This window comes from Panthera pardus, unplaced genomic scaffold (assembly GCF_024362965.1).
Source record: "Panthera pardus isolate Hobbes unplaced genomic scaffold, ASM2436296v1 HiC_scaffold_12, whole genome shotgun sequence".
Classification (NCBI taxonomy): domain Eukaryota; kingdom Metazoa; phylum Chordata; class Mammalia; order Carnivora; family Felidae; genus Panthera; species Panthera pardus.
The window spans coordinates 28,205,785-28,230,533 of record NW_026526677.1 but is presented as its reverse complement, the minus strand read 5'-3'; the positions used below and the strand labels follow the sequence as shown (position 1 = coordinate 28,230,533).

Sequence of the window (24,749 nt, the reverse complement as noted above, 5' to 3'; positions counted from 1 at the left end):
GCACTAGGAGGGGTGCCTGGGTGGCTCAGTCATTTAAGCATCTAACTCTTGATTTTAGCTCAGGTCATGATCTCATGGTTCATTGAGTTCAAGCCCTATGTTGGGCTCTGCGTTGACAGTGTAGGGCCTGCTTGGGATTCTCTTTCCCTGTCTCGACTCCTCCCCTACTCATACTCTCAAAATAATACTTAAAAAAATAAATATACAATACTTGTATATTCAGTTGTTGAATTTCAAGGAAACCATCATGGCAAAATGCTCAACACTCCTTTTTTCTTAAAATTCAACATGAAAGGGGCACCTGGGTGGCTCAGTCGGTTGAGCATCCGACTTTGACTCAGGTCATGATCTCATGGTTTGTAAGTTCCAGCCCCACATCGGGCTCCGTGCTGATAGCTCAGAGCCTGGAGCCTGCTTCAGATTCTGTGTCTCCCTCTCTCTGGCCCTCCTCCACTCATGCTCTGTGTCTCTCTCTCAAAAATAAATAAACATTAAAATTCAACATGAAAAAGTTAAAAGAAAATGTCACCATAAAAGACCTTTTTCCTTATCACTGTGTGAGGTGATGGATGTTAACTAAACATTGTGGGTATCATTTCACAGTACATACATTTATCAAATTGATATATTGCACACCTTAAACTTATGCAGTGTTATAGGTCATTTATATCTCCAGACAACCAGAAGAGAAAAAAGACTTTCCCATATAGAAATATGTAGACAAAGACTTACAATAATGTTATCTGTATATGCTAGAGCTAAAATTTTGTATTTAAAAAAATGTCATAATGCAGTATCACATAAATAAATGTACTAGAAAGCTTAAAAATAGCTTTTGGGACAGTTATACTGGCCTTATTACATTTTGAAGTATTATTCCAAAACCACATGTCAATCCTGTCTTTGACATTAGATTTTTGTTTTTAGAACTATCACTTAACATTACCAAATGGAAAATTTTTCTTTTGGGGGGAGGGGTCTCCTAGCATACAAAATGGTAAAACTTACCCCATGTTATGCTTCCCTGAGCCTTAGAAAAGCCGTTTAGTTTCTCAACAAGTTGTATTCAAAGCAAATATTCACAATTTTGTTGGAACTGCTGTGGATTCTGAATATGTGGGGGAAAAAATTTATAGACTTCAATGTACCACACCATCATATTAACCACTACACCACCATATTAACCAACTGTTTTCCACTCCAAAGTTGCTGAGAGCAAAACTGTTTAGTAATAAAAATTAGTTCAAAAGAAAATTATTTACAGGAAGAAAAATGCATTCTTGTCCACATCTCGAAATACAGCTTTTAATAGACATCATCAGTATATTTTAGACATCTTCATTTCTTGGAAGTGCCTTGAATCAGACTCATTCAAAAAGGAACAGCTGTTTGCAAGTAGAAAGAACACACTAAACAAAATAAAAAACAATGAACCCATTAGAAAAAAACTGAGCCTTAGACTTTAAGATTTCTTTGTTTTTTAAAGAGAAAGTCAATTAATTGCCACCTGGTTCCTTTATGCTCAAGTTAGAACCAAAAATGCAGAGCACCCTCAAAAGGCTTTTCTGTTAAGATTATTTCCAGTATGGAGGTTTCACTTCATAATGTTATGAAGGGCTTATGTGTTTGTGTTTATTCATGGATGCCATATTGGAGCATAACTAATACCTCCCAGAATAGGGGAAGTGGGTCATATACCAAAATAATCCCCTAAGACCTTACTGATTACAATGCCCCATGGTTAAAAAAAAAAAAAAACAAAAACAAAAACAAAAACAAAAACCCACTAAATATTAGGTATTATATATTAAGTATTGTTATTCCATAAATGCCCAAGAAACTTAGGCTAGAGCATTACCCACAGGGAAAACTTAAAACTACATGATCAAATAGCCCTTTTTGTTCCATAATAAATTTGAGAACGTGTGTACTTTTTTATTAAAATCTGGTCAGAGATGCCTTTTCCACATTTTCAGAATATACCATAAATCTTATTACACGCAATGAAGTAGAATATGAAGAAGCTATCTTAAAAATCTGAGTCTTCGCAAAGGAAAAAAGAGGACCATTATTTTTTTAATTTGTGTATCAGTGACTGCAAAGATTATAATTTTCCTTTATAAAGTGGAAAAATATAAATATACAGGCAATTAGGCTGATTAGTACAAGGTTTTGCTTGAAAATAAATCACATTTCACATAAAATACTAAATTATCTAAAGACAAAGAATAGAAAATAAGATTTTTTTAAAAAGAAATTTTATCTAAATTAGCTATGTCCTTTTGCAAAATAGTTTTATTATACAATGCCTGGGTGAAGAGAAAAGGCCTCAAGGAAAAAAAATGTATAGATCAAGTTAGTATCACTGACAAAACCTAAACATCTATGCTACAATAATGGAAGGGAATATGGACAGAATACGGTATTTCAGTAAAACCTGAAATAGAAGTTTACTACTTACAATAATAAACACACAAATATTTCATTTGGTTTAAAAAATAGTATGTAATTATTCAAAGCACTTTCAGATATCTGATTACTCAGTTCTGTGTTTGCAAATCAGTCCTGTTTTCTTTTATACCCCTACACTACATTTATACATGCATTTAAGAAACTATAGATTAAAGAGCATGTTGCATTTTAGAGTACAATCTGAATAATCACACAGACATGGACCAACATTTATTACAAACAGGAAGAGAGCAGATCTATAAGAAAAGAGTACAGATGTTTTTAAAAAGAGACTGCAAGTTGAAGTATAGAAAAGAAATAATTTATATGATAATGCAATAATTTTATCTGCATTTAAAAAATCACATTGCTCAAAATATACAAAACATTATAACAACAGTAGTTTGAACTGCTACTTAGAGATATTAAAACAGTATCGACAGTGGAGAAGTTTATTTCAATTTAGGTCATTCATGTTCCATCCTGAGTTCACTTCCATTTTCCAAGAAGAAAGGTATTTTTTAAGAGTCATTTTTCCCAAGTAGAAAGGTTATTTTGAAAAACTGAAATGTATACTTTACAACCCATTTTAATAAGGATTCATGTTTTTAAAATCTTTTAAAATAAAAAGCCATCAATTCTCTATATACTTTTATTAAAGAATTACAGCTTTCACAGATAGCAAGATACATTGTTGCTATTACCAGCAGCATTACCTTCTTCATTTCTCCTTCAGCTACCAATAAAAACCATCATCCTTTTGTAGAAAAATTTCTTATGAATGTGGCCTAATTCAAAACAAATTACTCCTAACAGTAAAATATTGTAGCTTATGTGCTGTCACACTGATTACCTAGCTATTATGAATAGCTACACAAACCACAAAGGGAAAAACAACTTAAAGAATATGGCAAAACCATAAATTTTCGCAGTTTTGTGATACTTAGTAACCCTTTTAACCACCCTAAAAAGTGGGTATTTACAGAGCACTGAGGCTTTGACTGGGTATCCCACTTAACTCTGGTGTTTCTATAGAATTAATATGTACAACACTAAAGTAATCTGGCTTAATTTTGAAATTATATAATTATAACAAACACACAGATATTGGTTCTAAGTGCCCTTTCATTAGAACAAGAGAATTTTATATCCAACAATTTCTATGCTTTAGCAAAAAATTAAAAGTGGGTAATGAATTAAGGATGATAGTTCAATAAAGCTCAAATTTTACACAAGTAGCTAGGTATTATAAATGCCACTGATATGAGAAAAGCTGATATACTTGCAAATACTGAAAATATCAGATTAGTGTCACTAACTCCTTTCCTAAAAATTATTTATATTATGCTCTCATTTGCAACTTATGTTTCAAATTTAAAAGCAAAAAAACAAAAAAAACAAAAAACCCCAAAACCGAAAAACTCATTTTTGCTACTTGTTCTTAGTAGGACTTACAACTTTCTCTGGGGAAGCAAATTATCTGTTGTTATTAATGATGTATGTATTTTCATTAGAAAAGTACTAAATGTATTTGGACTCACACACATTGGTTTAACTGACCATAAATAAACAAAACATAATTTTCCCGCCATGAAGTACTGAGTTACAACAAATGTATTAAAAAAACTTTATTTTCTTGAGAGTGCATACAAAATGTTATGTAAACACTGTTAGTATTACCTTTAAAGACATTCTAATTATTACTTCAGATTTTAATGTATTATAAAGAGGTTATGTGTCTCCTCCAGAAATATTAAAGGCCACACTGGGTGAAATGACCAAAGAAAACTTTAGCCTCTTACAGGCTAAACAAAGTACAAAATGTGAAAATAAAAAAATAAAGAGCAAATCAGGAAAAGAGAAAAACACAGCTCCGGGTATGCATTTCTAAATCAGCAATTTTAACATTTTAATTCCTAAACCAAAAATGTAAATTTTACAAAACACACATATATATATATATATTCTTTACCATTTTTTCTCAAAAGATGTTTTATACATACATTCATATTTATGTGTGTGTATGTGTGTGAAATAACTGCAAATCTTACCAATTAAATAAATCGGGCAACTGCTAGCAGCTCTGAAATATTAAATGAAATGAGCCTATTATTTAAACAATTTCAGCCTTGAAAGAACATGTGGTCCGTCTTAGAATTCTTTTTTATAACGCATTTCATATCTTTAGTTAGGAATGGAGTATCTGCCAGTTTCAGTTTAACTTATAATAAAATGCACAAATACCTGAATATTTGAGAACTTTCTAAAACTAAAGTACTACTTCATTATATAAAAACTACTATGCATCAATTATGTTCATGTCTGATGAGTTTGCATATAAGTTAATGTGTTTGTAAAATCAAACCGAAATGTAGACCAAGTACAGGTGATCCACGGTTCCTTGATTTAATGAGTATTACAAAGCAGCACTGGGTTCAGCACACTTCAGACAGGCCTATTCACTCACCTGGTGAATTCCATGTCAGTCTACTCTGATGATTAAATATATTAAGGAAAGAAATGGTCCCAAAGGGTAACTGATGAAACCTTAAAGTCTTGGGCCAAATCCACAACCAAACTCCATGTAAGGTACAATCTCTCTCACACATACAAACACACATACCACATACACAACCACACACAAAAAATTTAATACACACACACAATGTTCCTGTTATTGTCCAGTAATCTCCCCTCACCCCAAAGTAATATACTACAAACCATAGCACAAATACAGTAAGTACACTGTAGCCTCAATTTAAACTGGCTATTGGTTGGGTCCATTATGAGGAACACATCACAGGTGACACTGTGTCGTGTTAAACTGTTTAGTACTGCTGATGACTAAAGCCCTTTAAACAGGTCCAAAACAGACCCATAGATCATCAAATTTCAGTTATCATGGAGAACGTTAAGATGAGGCTGCAGTGTATTTGATTATGTTGAGAATTTATAACATTCAAAATAAGAATACTTCTTAGTATTATAAATTATAAAAAGAAATGGATAGGATTTTCAGCATAATGTGGATATCAATTATTCCCATCTCACCCCTTCCATCCCATTAATTTATAATCTGAAAGATGATTACTTGGTGCTATTGTTATCGATACATTAATGCTTTATTATCATCTTGACTGCTAACCTCAGTTGTCAAAAATGAACATTTCCCTTCTAATCATAATCAAGAATGAGGCCCTTACTCTTTAAAATAAACATGCCTGACTTAAAATTTCAAGACAGTTAGAAAGCAAGGAAAAAAAAAAAAAGTATCACTGGGTGAATTATGATTACACAAATTTGAATCACATTAGCTTATTCCCAAATAATGGAAACTTTATCCCCTTAAAAAACTTTAAATTACTGAAGTGCTTACATTTATTGACAAACCATGCATTTTCACAAAATTAAAACCTGAAACAATTTTTCACCTACATGTTTCACCACTCAATATACCCTATAAAACTAAGTTAACATTTCCATATTTTCTCATAGTACCATTCATATTAGTTTGTAAGTAGGAATAAAAAGAAAAATGAGTTCTAAATAAATGACACAGGAGGCAATAAATTGACACATGACAAGTAAATAAAAGGCTAAAGCACTCCAATACCATTGAAACTGTTTTAATGTTGTTGCAACTCCAAAATGCAACAATCATCAGCTTGTAAAGACCCAAATTTCAAAAATTCACTTTAATTACTCCTTCATACCTATTTTACAAAATAAAGGCAAGAGACAATTAAATCCTCCTTGTCCTAGTTGTGCTATCTATGTTCCTAACTTGTTTTCTATCACACTAGTGTATGCTGCAATTCCCATCAGATGCTATATAAGAAAAAATAAAATAAAATATTAACCTCTGCTTCAATGTATAGTTTCCAGAATCTGCCAGAACTGGGGAACTGGGCAACAAGGCGTTCATAAGTCTTCCGTGCTTTGTCTATAGGTTGATTCTAAAATTGAAAACCAATAAACAGCATTTACAATGTTAGGATTATGAAAATATTATTTACTGCAGAACCAAGTAGTGTGATTGGACCCATAGAGAAGGAAATGTAATCCTATATCACTAAACCTGTGCCTCTCGAATGAGAATGCTCCAAGCGTCAAGGTCATATGGATTCTCTTCTAATTTCTTTTCAGCTTTCTTCACCTTCTCTGGGACATACTCAGCTGCCTGGAGGAAAGAAAAATAACAAACTGATGTTACTGTTTTAAAAATTTCATGCCTAAATTAATCCAAGCACAAGATTATCAGTCTCTAATATAAAAGCATAAAAATGTCCTCTTACAAAAAAGGCCTGCATTTTCTATAATCTATATTATGCTATCATAAGTCACCTGCATAAAAACAAAATCTAATGATCACATAGTTTTAAAAAACATTTTAAAATTTAAACCCATTTTTCACATTAAATATTACAGAGCAGCCGTTCTCAAACTCTGTGGTCTAAAAAACATTTTAAAATTTAAACCCATTTTTCACATCAAATATTACACAGCAGCCGTTCTCAAACTCTGTGGTCTTAAGACGGACCTTTTATACCCTTAAAAATTACTTGGTATGCCAAAGAGCTTTCGTTTATGTGATTATTTCAATATTTACTATATTAGAAATTAAAATGGAAAAATGTTAAATATTTATTCACGTACAAATAATAAAATTATTTGCATGTTAACAAATACTTTTAAGAAAAATAAATTTAAAAATTCAGTCAATACCCTTGTATTATGTATTTTCAAATCTGCTTAATGTCCAATTGTTTTAAATGTAGCTGGATTTTTATATCTGCTTCTGCATTCTATCTGTTGTGATAGCACATGTAAAAATTCCACTGTACTCTCATGAGAGATTAAGAGTGATAAGGCAAAAACATCTTAGATTTATTATGGAACAGTACAAACTCACAGAATGAACCTCTGAAAGTCTTAGGAATCCCTGGGGTCTGTGGACCAACTTTGAGAAACACTGCTATAGAGCATTCATCCTGAGCCACAAAAAGGAAAAGCATGAAATGACATGGAAATTTTATTTTTTTATTTGAGAGACAGAGACAGAGAGATGGAAGGGCAGAGCGGGGGAGGAGGGAGAAGGAGAGAGGGAGAAAGAGAATCTTAAGCAGGCTCCACATTCAGCATGGAGCCTGATACAAGGCTCAATCCATGCCCCTGGGATCACGATATGAGTCAAAATCAAGGAGCAGGCATTCAACCAACTGAGTCACCCAGGTGCCCCTGGAAATTTTATTTTGATGTAAAGATTTTAAAAACAGGACTCACAAATGATTTATACAGCATCACTAAAACTATAAAAGAAACTTGCAGTAAGAGATTTATAAGACTGTACTAAAATGTCTAGTGGTAATGTGTGGGTGATGGGTGGTAGTTTTATTTTTATTATAGAAATATAATCTTAAAAAAATTAATGCCTAAAATAGTAGCTAGCACCTGAGGCAAAAATACAACTACTTCTCAAATTGTTGTTCAGAATACTACTATGTACCACAAAAAGAAACTGATATTCAAATAAGTCAGATACATGTTAACCTGTAAAAGTTTTGTCTTTTTGCAGGACTTCTAGAAATCTGTAATATGGCAATACACAATAATGTTCGAGATAGACAGGGAAACACTGCCGCTAAGAGCTTTCTTTTTTTCCTTTCTTCAGTGGCAATTAATATCTCATAGAAAATTACTGTCAAAACTCCAGTTGGGAAAAAACACTTTAAATTATGAGTTTAGAAAACAAAATTACCAAAGAGAAATAATACTCTCTTCTTTGGAATAAATTATTTAGAAAGAAAAACATGTTTTAAAAGATTAATGTAAATTTATATCAAAATTATGATGTTTTACTAATATACAAGAGCTTCGTAAGCAGGCCAGCTTAAGAAGCTAAAACTGGAAAAATTTAATGAAGAGGACTACTGGCTCCAACCATATGTTATAACACAAAATGACAAGGCAAGTTTGGTAATGGTGACAAACCAATCACTGGTTCAAGATGATTAAGAAAGAGAATGATATATGGAAAATGAACAAATAAAGGTGATATTTTAAATCAGAATGGTAGATTATTTAATGTACAGTGTTAGAATAACTGCAGTCAACTTTATCAAAATAAAGCTGAATTACTATTTTATCCTTTCTACCAAAGTAAATTTCAGATAGATCAAAGATTTAAACACAACAAAAAAAGAACTAGAGGAAAAAATAACTGAAATGTATCTGTGCATAGAAAAAACTTTTCCGGGGCGCCTGGGTGGCTCAGTCAGTCGAGTGTCTGACTTCGGCTCAGATCATGATCTCGGGTTCTTGAATCTCTTGAGGTTGAGCCCCACATGGGGCTATGTGCTGACAGCTCAGAGCCTAGAGCCTGCTGCGCATTCTGTGTCTCCCTCTCCCTCTGCCCCTCCCCTGCTCATGCTTGCTTGCGCGCGCTCTCTCTCTCTCAAAAATGAATGTCAAAAAAAAAAAAAAAAAAAAAAGAAAAAGCTTTTTAGAAGCCTTTGAAGAGTAAACTTAATTCAGTGTAAATTTGTGCATGAAAAAGTATTACAGTCAAAGTCAAAAGACTAACCTAAAAAACATCCCAACTTATTTGGCATAGTACTAAATTTATTAACGTACAGTCAATAAAAGACCAGCAGCTCAGAAAGAAAATGGGCAAAGTACTGAAACAGTTCCCAGAAAGAGAAGTTAACAATGACCTTTAAACACTCAAAAGAAATACCAATGTAAACCGTAAGACAGAGACCAAAGTGTTTTACAATCAACATTGCACTGGCAAGGGTATATAAAAAGACATTCTCACATTGTTGGCAGGGGCAAGTAATCTGATCAAAATTTAACATGAATGTCTGACCCTGAATTCCACTCCTGGCAACTTCTGCTGCACACATGCCCAAAGATGTGTACTAAATAAAGAGTCAAGTACTTGGCTGTTTGCTGTTACATAAAACTAGAAGTAATTTAAATAATCATGTATACAACAACTGGCTAAATATAGGAATTTGCAGTCACTAAAAAGAACAGAGCAAGACAAGTCTATAGATAGTAACATGGAACTATTACCATAACACTGCGTCAAAAAAAAATTGGAGGTGAGCTGGGGAGAGACAGACACACACACTTACTTTACAATGTATATACTCTTCTACTGTTTAAATTTTTACTATTCACCTTAAAAGTATTTGCTCAGTGCTTAATATGTGCCAGACATTGTTGACAGGACACGTGAGATACAACAAATAAAGACTTTTACTTTCAAAGGATTTATTTACTTCTTGAAAAAAAAAATTAAAAAACTATCTTAAAAGAAAACTAGGAGTCGGGCACCTGGGTGACTCAGTCAGTTAAGCGCCTAACTCTTGATTTCAGCTTGCTTCAGGCTATGCGCTGACAGAGGGAGCCTGCTTGGGATTCTCTCTCTCTCTACCCCTCCCCCACTCACATGGACTCACTCTCTCTCTCAAAATAAATAAACGTAAAAATAAAATAAAACTAGGATCTTAGTTTGTAAGATACCAACTATAATAAAGTGTTAATGATAAAATAAGAAGTAAACCTGATACAAGTACTTTAAATCAGCAAGTAAAAAACAACTAACCAATACCAGCTTTAGTTAAATCAACGCTAAAAATTAGGGTTTCAAAGCAATCTGATGGGAAGGCAAATCATGATCTGAAAATTAACCAACCAAATTAGATAATGTATATCACAATCTGTAAAACAGCAGAGAAAACTCAGGAAACAGTGTCTAATACTCAAGTGCCAAAATTGCAGCAAAAAGCATAAATGTCTCCCTGCTAAATGAAACAAGCCATTCCCTTAGTGATTCTCAAGCCTGGCAGCACATTAGAACCACCTGGGTGAAAGAGGATTTTAAAAAGATGCTCAAGCCCCACTATCTACATCAATTAAATCAGAATCCCTAGGAACTGGCCTGGACCATCACTACTTTTATTTTACTTAAAAAAATTTTTTTTAATCACTACTTTAAAAAAATTCCCCAGATGGTTCTAATGTGCAGTCTCAGTTGAAACCACAGCTCTCTGAGGGTTTCATAACCCTTTGTAGTACCCCAGAACTTTCTTACAGTCTAGTGAAGCCTGTGGGCTCTTTCTCATAAGTGTTCTTTTTTTTCCCCCCAAAGGAGGTACTACACCCAACATGGGGCTTGAATGCACAACATCAGAAGTTGTTTCCTCTACAGACTGAGCCAGCCAGGCGCCCCTCTAAGAATAATGTTCTTAAATACACAAAATAAACAGATACCTCAAAGGAAACCAATTACATTGAAATATGATTACTGAAATATTTTTAAACAAAGTTTTACACAATAACAGACACAACACATTAAATAAGATCTAGCAGTCAGTCTAATGATAAGGGCAACAATATTTGGAATATTTATGTCCAATTACAGCTGTTGCTAACACTGCTAATGTAAAGGTATCTTGCCTACATTCATAAGGAAAGGCTCAATTTCAGTTAGACGTTAGTAAAAAACAAAGAGTTTTCCATACAACTTCATAGAATCCCTGCAATTCTATCCAGACACCTGGGGGATGGGGTTACAATGGACTAAGAACCGATGCAAATGATGTTGGAGATCAGATGTAAAAAAGTTTTTGAGCATCTACAATGTAAAACATTAATCATTCTTTGTTAAGTAATAACCCCATTTCATAACAAGAAATATAAAGTACATGAATCTACCCAAAGTCTAGTTAGAATCTAACAGAACCATAGCTCAGCTCTTTTCAGACTGTTACATCCCTAAATATTTTCCTCTTGCCAAGGATGCAGTTAAATGTTCATAAAATAATTTACATAGATAATTCTCAATCAACTATATTAATTAACAAGAAAGCTACCGAAAATAGCCAAGAATATAGTCTAGTAGTTTTGCGCAATGGATAGCACATTGGACTTCTAGTACTTTGGGCCACATTTAATTCCTACAATAAAAAGTCATTCATCATCATGAACCAGTTAGGTGGCCAATGGCACAATATTTTTGTTCTCTGGCCTGGGCATATTTCCATACGGCAAAGGAAAATTGAACAGTTTTCTACTATCCACAAGGAGACTGGACCTCCACAAGGAATGGAATTGTGTTACTATTTCCTAAATCTTTTGCCCAAAGGAATAGGTCACTTTAAGAAAACTTAGGACAAGTTTCCAGTGCTCACTTGTAATGGAATGAGTTCAGAACTCAGCTTGCTTAGTGTAGCAAAAGAACAGCTGTCCCATAGTTACATGGCCCCAAAATTTATTACTATAAGAAACTCTATTACAAATCCAGCTTTTGCCTTTGGAATAAACTACAATCCTATTACCATTCTTTAAGAATGTTAATGGGCAGTGGGATGGAACCCCAATAAGCAGAACAAAAGATGGACTAGTTCCCAAGGCATGCACATTACCAATGATACCAGAACTTTGAGAACTCCTTTGATTTGCAAAATTTTAAAAATCAGAAAAATTACACAATTGTATGGAGTATACGGAGATACATACCAACACATACTATTTCAAATGGGTACAAAACCCAGAAAAATTATGAACTAGATGATATTTTTTTTTTATATATTTTTTTTTATATATTTTTTGTATAGGGACAAGATGTTACTCAGGAACTGTCTCTAGCATCTGTTCTATGAACTATTTTTCTAGTAGTAGCATACTGCTAAAATTAACAACTCTTATTTTCTTTGGTTACAACAGTAACCAATTTACAACTGGCTAAAAGTCTGAAGGTAGGGTAAATCCATTGTGTGTTCAATCTTAAAATTTTCTTTAACAATGGCTTTTTGGAGACATAATCATATATAATTCACTCATTTAATGTATACAATTCACAGTAAGTTTTTTAAAACATTTTATCACCCAACAAGAACCATACCCATTAGTCATTATAATTTCCCAATCCCCTAGTCCTAAGCAACCACCAAACTATTTTCAGTCTCCATAAATGTGCGTGTATTTCACGTGAATGAGATTACATAACGTGTTTCTGACTTGCATTTTGAGTGTTTTCAAAGTTCGTGTTTTATCACGTATCAGTATTTTCCTCTCTAATGCCAAATATTTCACTGTATGGATAATCCCACATTCTGTTTATCAGTGATGGCCATCTGGATTGTTTCCAGTTAAAAAAAAAATGATTTTGCGGGGGGTGCCTGGGTGGTTCAATCGGTTAAGCATCTGATTCAGCTCAGGTCATGATCTTGCGGTTTGTGCGTTCGAGCCCTGTTTCGGGCTCTGTGCTGACTGCTCAGAGCTTGGAGCCTGCTTTGAATTCTGTCTCCCTCTCTCTCTACCCCTCCCCCCATTCGTTTTCTCTCTCTCTCAAAAGTAAATAAACATTTAAAAAAATTAATATAGAAGGATTTTTTTAGGTTTATTTATTTTGAAAGAGCCCATATGAGTGAAGGGCAGAGAGAAGGAGAGAGAATCCCAAGCAGGTTCTGCACTGACAGCAGGGTTCAATCCCATGAACCATGAGATCATGACCTGAACCAAAACCAAGGGTCAGACACTTTACCAACTGAGCCACCCAGGTACCCCGGATTGTTTTCAGTTTTTGAGTAGAGTTCATTTTGTGTTTTGTTATTCTTAGAGATGTATGTATACACACACACACACTCCTACAGGTAATATTGTTAGGTTATATGGGAATTCTATTTTTAACATTTTGAAGAACTGTCAAGACTGTTTTCCAAAGTGACTGAACCATTTTACATCCCCACGAACAGTGTATGAGGGTTCCAATTTCTCCACAACCTCACCAACAGTTGTCTTTTGATGACTATAACCATCCTACTGGGTATGAAGTGGTAACTCATGGTGGTTTTGATATACATTTCTCTGATGGTGAACCAAGTTCAGCATTTTTTGATGTTCTTATTGCCCATTTGCCTTATCGGCCTACCCAGATTCTTTGCCCATTTTTAACTGGGCTATCTTTTTATTGTTGAATTGCAAGAGTCTTTTGTATATTATAGCTACAAATCCCTTATTAGATACCAGATTTACAAAAATGTTCTCCTGTTGACTGTTTTCACTTTCCATGCTTAACCTTTTGTTTGTCATGTGAAGCTAACCCAGAGAAAGAGAACTTGACAAGACACCATGCACTTTCAATGGTCCTCAAACTTTTTGTAAAGCCTTAGTTTGCATTCTTAAAAATCGAAGATCCAAAGAAAAAATTTTTACATGTGGGTTATATCAATATCATTAAAAATTAAAATGGAAAAAATTTGTTAATTCACTTTAAAATAAAACAATTTTATTTAAAAATATTTTCCAAAACAAAAAAATAATTAGTGGAAATAATGGCAGTTTTATGTTTTTGTGATTCTTTAATGTCCGGCTGCATAGAAGGCATTATCTGCTTCAGCTTTCAGTCTATTGCAATATATTGTTTTGGATGAAATATGACTATGTAACTACAGTTATGAAGTACATGACTACGTATGTAGTTGGAAAAGGGAAAAGCACTTTTAATACCATTTTTGAATCATTGGTAGTCTCTGAGAAACTAAATTAAGCTTTACTAAAACTGCAAACCAGTTTCTATATGGCAGCTTAACTAATTTAGGAGGTTGGATAATTGGGGATGGAAGGGGGGGAAATGACAAACACGATTAACGGCTGAAAGAATAAAGTAATCTAATTTCTTCCTTCCATTCCCACCAGGGAAGTAGAAATATAACTTTCACAGGGGAAAAAAAGGGAAGGGGGGATAGGTCTCATTCAAATAGCTATTTTCATGGTAAATGGGAAGGGTGTTATGCTAGAGGTCATACCAACATTCAATTAAAATGGAGACCAATGAAAATTTAATCCAACTGATAATTATCATAAGTACGGGGAGAAGGTGGTAAAATTAAAAAGATTTAAATCTATGTAAATATCTCTTGACCATGACCAACAGAACTAGAGGATGAGTCTCAAATAGAGTTCTGTAATGAGTATTTTCCACTAATAAGGGTAATGGCTAAATACGGTAGAGGGAGGACAATTTTTGTAAAATAGTATCAAAAGCCTAACCATCCTCAAATAATCTGCAATATTTTTCTCCACTTATTTTATCAAGAGTGTATTGGGGCGCCTGGGTGGCTCAGTCGGTTAAGCATCCGACTTCAGCTCAGGTGACGGTCTCGCGGTCCGCGAGTTCGAGCCCCACATCAGGCTCTGGGCTGATGGCTCAGAGCCTGGAGCCTGCTTCAGATTCTGTGTCTCCCTCTTTCTCTGCCCCTCCCCCGTTCATGCTCTGTCTCTCTCTGTCTCAAAAATAAATAAATGTTAAAAAAATTTTTTTATTTTATCAAGAGTGTATTCAAAAACAACTTTTAAGGGGCGCCTGGGTGGCTCAGTCGGTTAAGCGTCCGACTTTGGCTCAGGTCATGATCTCACAGTCTGTGGGTTCGAGCCCCGCGTCGGGCTCCGTGCTGACAGTTCAGAGCCTGGAGCCTGTTTCAGATTCTGTGTCTCCCTCTTTCTCTGACCCTCCCTGTTCATGCTCTCTGTCTCAAAAATAAATAAATGTTAAAAAAAAAAAAAATTTAAAAACAAAACAAAAACCCCACAACTTTTAAGGTTCAGGTATCTTTAACCAGTAAGTGGTTTGCAAACTTTCATTTACATAAAAATCACCTGTGGTACTTGTTTCAAATGAAGATTCTCAGCCTCACTAACAGAATCTGTTATACTAAGTCTGAAATTGGGGTGTAGGTACCTATACTTGTATAAAGCACCTAAGTAATTATGATTCAATGGACCATGAACTCCGTTTGGAGAAATACTATCTAATCTACATGTCCTGTAATACATTTTTCGAAATGTTGTTTCCTTAAAAATAAAGTGGCATCAGACCTAAGTCATTCCATTTTTTTCCTAAAACATAATAAAGCTGCATGGACTATACTATCTATATGAAGTCTTAATTCTCCCTTGGTAGTTAACCTTTATTTATAATTAAAAATAGACTAGAGTAACCCTTTGCAAGACTATCTGCAAGTAGTAACCAAGAAGATTCATACGCCTAGACAATGAAGCAGTTTATGTGACAGGTGATGTTAGGACTGAATGCCAGCTTAGTCCTGTGTGCCTTTACCAGCGCAATGGAACTCTACCAGATTTTTGGTATCCTGCATATAATCCCTTCAATCCTTCCAAAGACTAAAAATCTAAGAAACATGTAAACAATTCAAAACTTAAGAAAAAGTAGGCTAAAGATTATTGGCCCAAATGACACATATCACATTTCCTTATTAAATTTGCTTATTCATTCCCTAGGAAACAGATGCAAACTACAAATAAAAAATTGAGTCTTTTAGAATTTAAAAAATGTAGCTTTAGACCAAATGTAGCCAAGATATTAATTCTCTAGATTAAGTAAAATGTTAGAAAAACATCAATTAAGAAATAGTTTTGTCCTTCTGGCTTTAAGTATTTACTGATTATAAGCTATCCACTAATCTAAAAATTTACTAACTCAAATTCCCCTTCCTTTTTTTAAAAATACATTTTAAAGAGAAAGAGAGAGAGAGAGTGCATGCGCTAGAGTGTGGGAGACTGACAGAGGGAGAGAGAGAGCATCTCAAGCAGGCACCACGCACAGCATGGAGCCCAATGAATGCAGGGCTCAATTCGACAGACCCTGGGATCATGACCTGAGATGAAATCAAGAGTTGGATGCTCAATTGACTGAGCCACCCAGGCGCCCCAAATCTCTTTTTACATCAATTCTCACACCATTACCAACTGTCCAGCAAAACAAAAAGACTCAAATTCACAGCAAGGTCTTGGCTAAAGAGAAATAAAGATTTAGAGACAATGGTAGAAAAGCTCAAAACTAAGAATTGTGTTTGGCAATGGTCCACTTAATAGGTACAAACATCTGAACACAGATTTTGCAACTCTGGGAAGTCTATCTGGGATGTAAACTATACTCCCCGAAACGCCTATATTCTTAATGTTGAAGGAATGCAATCTTTCTTAACACAGCACCTTTCTGTTGTACTTCTAAAGAAAACCAATACTTCCGTAAATACAGATCAATCTCACTTAGGAACAATGACTGCCAACTATAGTATTCTACACAGTCGAAATATTAATAAAGATGAACTCAATTTTAGCTGCCCAAACTGTTATACTAAGTATCACAACACGAGGGAGGAAAGTAAGAAAGACTATTACAGAAAGATTGTTAAAAACAGAAAAGAATAATTGGGCCCAAGAACAATTGGGCCAAGATGTGTATCATCTAATACACATACCTGGCCTTTCCCCCTCCCTATTCCTAACTGCCGCCCACATCCACTTTGGCTTTGAAATTGTCCTGGTGCTAGCATTACCTTTTAACCACTGGTAAGTATTAATGGTACTCAGCAAAGCCCTAAACAAGGTTTCAGGCTTCAACACTTGTATATATTTCATCTTTCTTCCTTAATTAATAAAGCAAAACAAGGATTAATCTTTTTAATTACTACCGGTAATTATGCTTCTTCAAGTCATGCAATTTTTCCAAAGTGAGGATCATTTTGTTTATATTATAGGCCTTCCTAATTCTAGGTAGGTTATAGCTTGTTTTAAAAGTGAAGTCTTATTTCTATTTTTTTTTTTTAACGTTTATTTTTGAGAGACAGAGCGCCAGTGGGAGACACAGAATCTGAAGCAGGCTCCTGGCTCTGAGCAGTCAGCAAAGACCCCAACGTGGGGCTCAAACTCACTGTGAGAGATCATGACCTGAGCCAAAGTCAGACACTTAACCCACTGAGCCACACAAGTGCCTCGTGTCTTATTTCTAAAAGACGAGTGTAAAAACAGAATTTTAAGGATTTAAAGGTTCATATGAATTGGCCTGGCTGAGAACATCTCTCTCCATCCTCTTATCTAACACAACTTTAGGAACCACCACTTTTACACCCAAAATATTTTACTCTGTATTATTTGTCCATCTGTCCTCCCAAGATTAAACTCTTTGAGAATTTGTACTGTATTGCACAGAGCCTAACTGCAAAATTCATCCATTCATTTATCAAACACCTTTAAATATCAAAGAGAATTTCCTAGATTCCTAGATGCAAGGATGAATAAATAAGGCCACCCCTTCAACTCAGGCCTAAACCCAGTGGAGGAACTCTAAACAATAGCTAAATGCTGTAAGGGTAGTGCACAAAGTAAAATGAAGTTAAGAAAGAATGAGATAAAAAACTGAAGCAAGCAGTGAAAAAAAACATATGCAAGACAAAAAAAGAGCCATAATTCCACACAGGAACTAGATGTGTTTTCATTAGGGAAGGGGGGGAGGGGACTTACAAACAAAGTTTTGTCACCACGGAACTGGCAAAAAACGGTAATCAAGAATACCCATGAAAACTGCTAAGGTAATTTAAATAGCTCTCTATATGCAAAATGGAACCTTCTCACAAGAGCTAAAAAAAAAAAAAACCAGAAACAAAAACCAATAAACCTTAGCAGCGATTTTGCTTGTCTACAGTCATTTTCCTCTATCAAAGGGAAATCTAGAGATTCAGTACCAAGAAAGAAATGACCATGCATAGTTTTGAATAACTAAGGTATCAGGTTTATTCAAAAAAACTTTTTTTTGCGCTTCAATGCTAAAAGGGTAAAAGAAATCTACACCTCCTATCTTGCCAGATTCTTTGTCCATCACATCTCTTGGCATCTTTCTAAAGCAAATGCACAATTCAGAGTGGCTTTGATTTTTTTCTTACTAATCTTCAGCTTTGTTTGGTCTCTTTTTCTTGTCTATCATTGTAGGTACTCTCTTTTCCTATAAATATTCACTGACCAGTTAAAAGGTTACTGAAGAACACAATATCAACCCACAAATTACTAATTGCAAAGGGGAAAATAATCCTTCACAAGGAAGAAACCCAGCAGTCATCACCCTACCTAAAGCAAACTAGTTGATTTGTATTGTCAACCAGGTCACTATTGAAGGTATCATTTAATTACCACTTCAGTTAAAGTTGAATAGTACAATCTCTGGGATTTGCCTGAAAGCAATGAGGATAGGGAGAGTAAGTGAAAGTATGGGGGAAAAAAGATTAAGTCATCAGTTACAGCTCTATGATAGAAACATCATTCTACTTGTTTGCATGTTTGAAATGTTATCATTACAAACTTAAAGAAAAGATAGTATGTGTTTTAGGTTGATGAAAGAAAGATACAGGAGCCACCATAAAGGTTGGGACAAGTTGAGCATCAAAAAGAAAAATAGCTATCGCTTATTTTTTTTCTTTTAATATTTATTTTGAGAGAGAGAGAGACAGAGAGAGACAGAAATGGTGCATGTGAGGGAAAGGCAGAGAGAGGGAGACTGAGGATCTGAAGCAGGCTCTGCGCTAACAGCAGCAAGCCTGTTGTGGGGCTCGAACTCATGAACCACAAGGTCATGACCTGAGCCAGATACTTAACCCAGTGAGCCACCCAGATGCCTCACTGCTTAACACAGTAGATACAGAGAAACCCATGAATCCATAGTGATCTCTTTTATAAAGAAAAACAAAGAAATTTCTTCTTTACAGAAAAGTATGAGCCAGTCAGTAAAGACATAACAGAATTTTCAAAACACCATATGCCACCTCCAATATAATAACTGATTTATTCAAGAATTATCAATCGATGACAAATAATAACTAGTTAAAAGGTTACTGAGGAACACAATACCAACCCACAGATTACTAACTGCAAAGGGGAAAATAATCCTTCACAATGAAGAAAGCCAACAGTCATCACCCTATCCAAATAAACCTATCCATCACTAATAGTGGAACAACCTAGCATGAAGTGCTTTCTAACATAACACTCTAAGTTACTCTACCCAAAAATATTTAACCCAAATATTACCAAAGCTCTCAGTTTAGACCTAACCAAACACAGTTTTCAGGAAATAACACAAGATGAAGGGTAAAGTTAAACAACAACACACACAAAAATCAAATCAACTCAGAAAATTAGAAGTTTTACTAGAAAATTGTCCTGGGTTCCTCAAACAATAACCCTGGGGAGAAAAATGGGGGAGACTATTCAAGAGACGTTAACTAAATGATGCCTGTAAATCCAGATAGATTCTGCCTTAAAAAAAGGAAAAGAAACCCTACAAAACATATTCTTGGGACAACTGGGGAAATTTGAACACGGACTGGGCTTTAGAAATGATAGCATTACTATTAATTTTCTTAGGTGAGAAAATGGTATGGTCGTTACATAACTGCATCAATGTCCTTATATAAAAGAATGCTGAAATATATGAGGCTGAAATATGTGTTGGCTTACTTTCAAATAAATATGTATGGAGAGATACAGCAAGTATGGCAAATGGTTAACAATTGTTGACTGTGGGTGAATGCAGGCATTCACTGCACTTTTCTTTCAACTTTTCTCTATGTACTAAACTTCACACTAGAACTTTAGGGTTAATTTTTTTTCTGTAAGTTTTAACCACCTCTGCCATTTAAAACACCACATATCTGAAATATTCAAAGTCATGACATTGCAGTGTCTTTACAATTTTAGATAAACGAAAGAATTAACAAATTCTGGAAATTTTCAATGAAACCTTAGGAGATCACTCCTTGACTTTCAGGTGACAAACTATTAGCCCAGAAAAATGGTAGGTATACATAAACAGATTTGATATAATTTTGAGAGTTTTCATTCTTGGGCATTCTGACAACATGCAAAATACAAGCACAGAAGATTTCAGTACTGAAATCAGTCAACAAGCAAACACAAAATTTAATTTAGGAAGCTTTTCCTGACCTAATGAAATTTACAATCATACAGACTATTCAAGAGGGACTGCAATTTTGCCTCATCTCTGTTAACCTCCAAGAACAGCCTCTACCTTCTAAGCTGGGGACTTAAAAAAAACAAAAACCTAAGTGTAGTTCGTTACCATGGCAACAGGAAATTTCAGGAAATTGAGACCCTGCAGGCTAGCTAGCCTCCATTTTAAAAACTATTTACCTGAACATACCATGACTTTAAGTCGAAAAACAAATTGAATGACATCTTTCATAAAATGCCAGTTTCCTCTTTCAAACTAAAAGGTAAATACTACCCTACAAAATTCTGAATAAAGAGCAAAAGAAACAAATCATTTATTTAAATGTCTGAATTTTAAAATATTTATATGTCACTTATGTCCAGTACTAAAGCAGATGCGTTTATTCACAGTGGCCAAAACAGACTCCTCATTTCCGATTTATCAAATTCTGCATTATGTGTCGGTTGAAAACCGAAAATGAAATGTGGACAAAGAAAACAAAAAGAAAACCACAAAATTCCCCAAGTCTCTGCATAACCATGCTCTTACTCCTAGACTGCTTCCTTCTTCATTCGCTCTGGCAAGACACTATTTCTCCAGATGAGTTTCATCTCAAATTATTTTTCAAACTGGTAACCTATTTCTGCGTATATCGGAGTGGGGCAGGAGGAAACATTGACAAGTTTTTCGAGAACAGCGAGTACACGTTAAAATAATCAATTCCCAAACACCCTAACATCAAAACAAAATGTTATCAAAGGAAGGCATCCCACAGGAGTAGTCCCACGAACCTAAACAGGACGAAGCAGCTTCCTGGCTATTGTCTACATCAAGTATTTGTTCACATTAACGCCTAAGACAGAGAAGCCAAAAAATAACTTCAAATCTCAGTCAGCTCTTGCTCCCCATTCCCACCATTCTTCTGTACCCGGTCCTCTGGGTTCATTAGACCCCGATTCCTTCCTCAGGCGAACATGGCTGGAGTACTCGGACGAACAGAGACGTGGAGAGAAGAGGTCGCCACGAGGCCCCACCACTCTCTTTCCTCACCTGCTCCGGGGCTCCGTCTCCTGACATGGCCTCAGCTGATTAGAAAGTGAGAACTGGCCCGCGATGCGAAGCTAGAAAAGAAAAATTAAACTAAAAGCCACCCAAGCCAGTAAAGTTACCCCCAGCCCAGCGGAGCCAGACCGCCAACACGAATCGCCACCGCCCACTCAGATATGAATTAAAATGGCTGCGCCCCTGCTGGCCGAGGAGAGAGGTGTGGCTTCTGCATTAACTTCCGGGGCAGTGGGCGGGGTTAAAAGCTCAACTCTCCAGTTACTTGGCCGCGCAGAAGCAAAGAGAACCCAGAGGTGGGCCCAAAGCCTGCGCTGACGTCACGACTCTGGGTTTAGGGAAACTGTTGTTGAGCTGGCTACAACCGGCTGGGAGGCGGGAATCTGGTTAGCCTGGAGGTTTGCGCGCCTTACAGAATTTAATTGTCAAGCTTTGAAACCTAGTTCTTCACTTTTTTTTTCTGAAAAATTTATTTTATTTTTGGGCGTTAACAGTAAATTTTATTTATTTATTTTTATATGAAATTTATTGTCAAATTGGTTTCCATACAACACCCAGTGCTCATCCCAACAGGTGCCCTCCTCAATGCCGATCACCCACTTTCCCCTCCCTCCCACCCCCCGTGGTTCTTCACTTTTGAAGCCTGATTACCAATCAGTTCAGACAAACTGGCTATTTTAGGGAGCAATGCTAAGTTTAAATGCCTTCTATGTATTGGAGATAAGGAATACATCGAGGTCTCAGCTAATGTTTTCTATGCTTCCTACGGATGAGAGGAACCGATCAGGCCCACAATAATTTGTACTGTCACCATCTACTATTGTGTCTAAGGCTTATTTCTCATTTTCCTTTTAATTGTGCTTTTATGGGTTTTCTTGGTGGGGGTGACAGGAGGTTGGGTAGGGTTATTTTTGGTTATGCAAAAAAATTTTGTTTGAATTGTTATGTAGTAGAATCTATCAATCTTATTGCTCTGGATTTGGGGACCAAGATAGAAGGGCTTTCTCCATTCCCAGATAATAAATTCAATCATGGTTTTAGTACTTTCTTGGTTTCATTTTTTCCATTGAGATAGTGTTGCTAGAATTGGCAAATAAAAATACAGCACAATCAGCTAATTGAATTTCATACAAATAATTTTTTCTATAATTATGTACCAAGGGGTTAATGTAGGCAACTGTACATTTTAACTGGTAAGCCTACGTTTGGATTTATGATCCATTTAGAGTTTAATCTGGCGTATATTACACAGAATAGATCCAATTTTATCTTCTCCCAAATACAAATTCCATTTTCAAAAATAAATTTTAATGAAAGAGTAGTCTAAAATAAATTAATGACAATATGACATTTTGCTTCTGAATGCTGTGCTTTGCATCTTTCAAGAATGAAGAATATTTTCTGCTTAGCCAACATAATACTATCATACCTAATTAGATTAATCATTCTTTAATATTATCTAATATATAGTACATATTCAAATTTTCCAATTGTCCCCAAATTTTCTTCACATCTGGTGTACTTAAATCAAGAGCCAATCTAGGACCACACATTATGTTTGGTTTTTCTGTTTCTTATATCTCTTTTAATCTAAGACAGTTGCTTTTTTCACAACACTGATGTGTTGAAGAGACTGACCAAGCCAGTTAGTTGTCTTTTAGAATGCATGTTCCACCTTATGGATTTGTCTCATTGTTTCCTCATGATGTCATCCCGTAAGTTTCCTGTAAAGGTGTGGTCACTGCCCATTAAGTAACATAAAACTTAATACTGGATTAGGGTGGAGACAGACCGATTCTGTTATATTCTTGCAACTAGAAAGTAATTCTTGGAGCATCTGGGTGGTTCAGTCGGTTAAGTGGCTGACTTTGGCTCAGGTCATGATCTCACAGCTAGTAAGTTCAAGTCCTGCCTCCTGATCTGCGGGTACAGCTCAGAGCCTGGAGCCTGCTTCGGATTTTGTGTCTCCATCTCTCTCTGCCACTCCCCCACTTGCGCTCTGTCTCTCACTCTCAAAAATAAATATTTAAAAAAATTATTTGATAAAATTCCACCCAAAGTTATGATTTAAGGAGACGGAAGTCTCCGAGCAGGGCAGGTCAGGGGCAGCCCCAAAGAGTAGGAGGCGAAGGGGGAGCAGGTGCCCTGGTCTGTTGTAGGGGCGCACTTTGGGCAAGAATCGGGAGCAAGAGACTGCAAGGCTAGGCCTGGGAGCAATGGCATCCAAAGAGGCACAAACAGTCAAAAATTTCAACATGGAAAATGACAGCCAGGAAAATGATTAAAAAAAAAAAAATGAAAAGGAGCAAGTTGCTAATAAAGGAGAGCCCTTAAGCCTCCTTTTGGAAGCTGGTGAATATTGTGTGTCCAGAGTAAATCATAGGCTCTTCCGTGTTTAGTCAGCCCATCCTTCAGTATAGGTGGGACATGATTCAGAGGCTTGCAGAGCCACAGGCAAGGATGAAAGAAGACAAGATGGGAAGGATTGGGAAGGTGAGAGAGCTGATGGAAAAGCTGAGGGAAAAGCAATTCAGTCATAGTCTGCAGGTAGTTAGCCCTGATCCTCCGCACCGTGACCATCATGATGAGTTTTGCCTTATGCCTCCAATCCTGATGTTTTCCCTGAAGTTAATGATAACACACACCTGCTTCCTAAACTTACATGTTCTCCGTATACCTTTGTTGTAAACATTGTGGGTCTCCTATTACCAACTTCTAAATGAATGTTGTATTTTGACCCAATCTGTAAGATTCTGTCAGCGGGGGAGTTTTACCCTATTGCATGGCAAAATGCTCATTATATATTGTGAAGTTAATAAAGCAGTTTAAAAAGCCAAGAAAGAAAGAAAGGAAGGAAGAAAGAAAGAAAGAAAGAAAGAAAGGAGGAAAGAAAAGGACATCTCTAACAAAGTAGGAACAGAAGGAAACTTCCCTGTTTGATAAAGACTGTTTCCCAGAAATCTACAGTAGGCCATTTTAAATTATAGTAATGGTCACTTTCTTTTTTTTTAATGCTTTTAAAAATTTTTATTTTATTTTTTTAATTTACATCCAAGTTAGTTAGCATATAGTGCAACAATGATTTCAGGGGTAGAGTCCTTAATGCCCCTTACCCGTTTAGCCCATCCCCCCTTCCACAACCCTTCCAGTAACCCTCTGTTTGTTCTCCATATTTAAGAGTCTCTTATGTTCTGTCCCCCTCCCTGTTTTTATATTATTTTTGCTTCCCTTCCCTTGTGTTCATCTGTTCTGTGTTTTAAAGTCCTCAAATGAGTGAAGTCATATGATACCTGTCTTTCTCTGACTAATTTCACTTAGCATAATAGTTGGAAACAGCAAGATTTCATTCTTTTTGATTGCCAAGTAATACTCCATTGTATATATATCTACCACATCTTCTTTATCCATTCATCCGTGGATG

The 24,749-nt window shown here is 35.5% G+C and overlaps 1 protein-coding gene and 1 pseudogene across 1 annotated transcript in view; one reads left to right on the top strand and one right to left on the bottom strand.

The window, feature by feature from the left end:
• Window positions 1-21,526, bottom strand: part of CSTF3 (cleavage stimulation factor subunit 3) — a 72,461-nt gene extending 50,935 nt beyond the window's left edge. Inside the window, exons 1-3 of the mRNA XM_019456642.2 lie at window positions 21,317-21,526; window positions 6,530-6,631; window positions 6,312-6,407 (exon numbers count right to left, since the gene is read on the bottom strand). Coding sequence (XP_019312187.1) covers window positions 6,312-6,407; window positions 6,530-6,631; window positions 21,317-21,343 — 225 coding nt within the window. The 5' untranslated portion in view covers window positions 21,344-21,526. The remainder of the gene's footprint in view (window positions 1-6,311; window positions 6,408-6,529; window positions 6,632-21,316) is intronic.
• Window positions 21,527-23,544: 2,018 nt separating this feature from the next.
• LOC109271055 (protein BEX1-like) lies at window positions 23,545-24,016 on the top strand (annotated as a pseudogene).
• The last annotated feature ends 733 nt before the right edge of the window (window positions 24,017-24,749 follow it).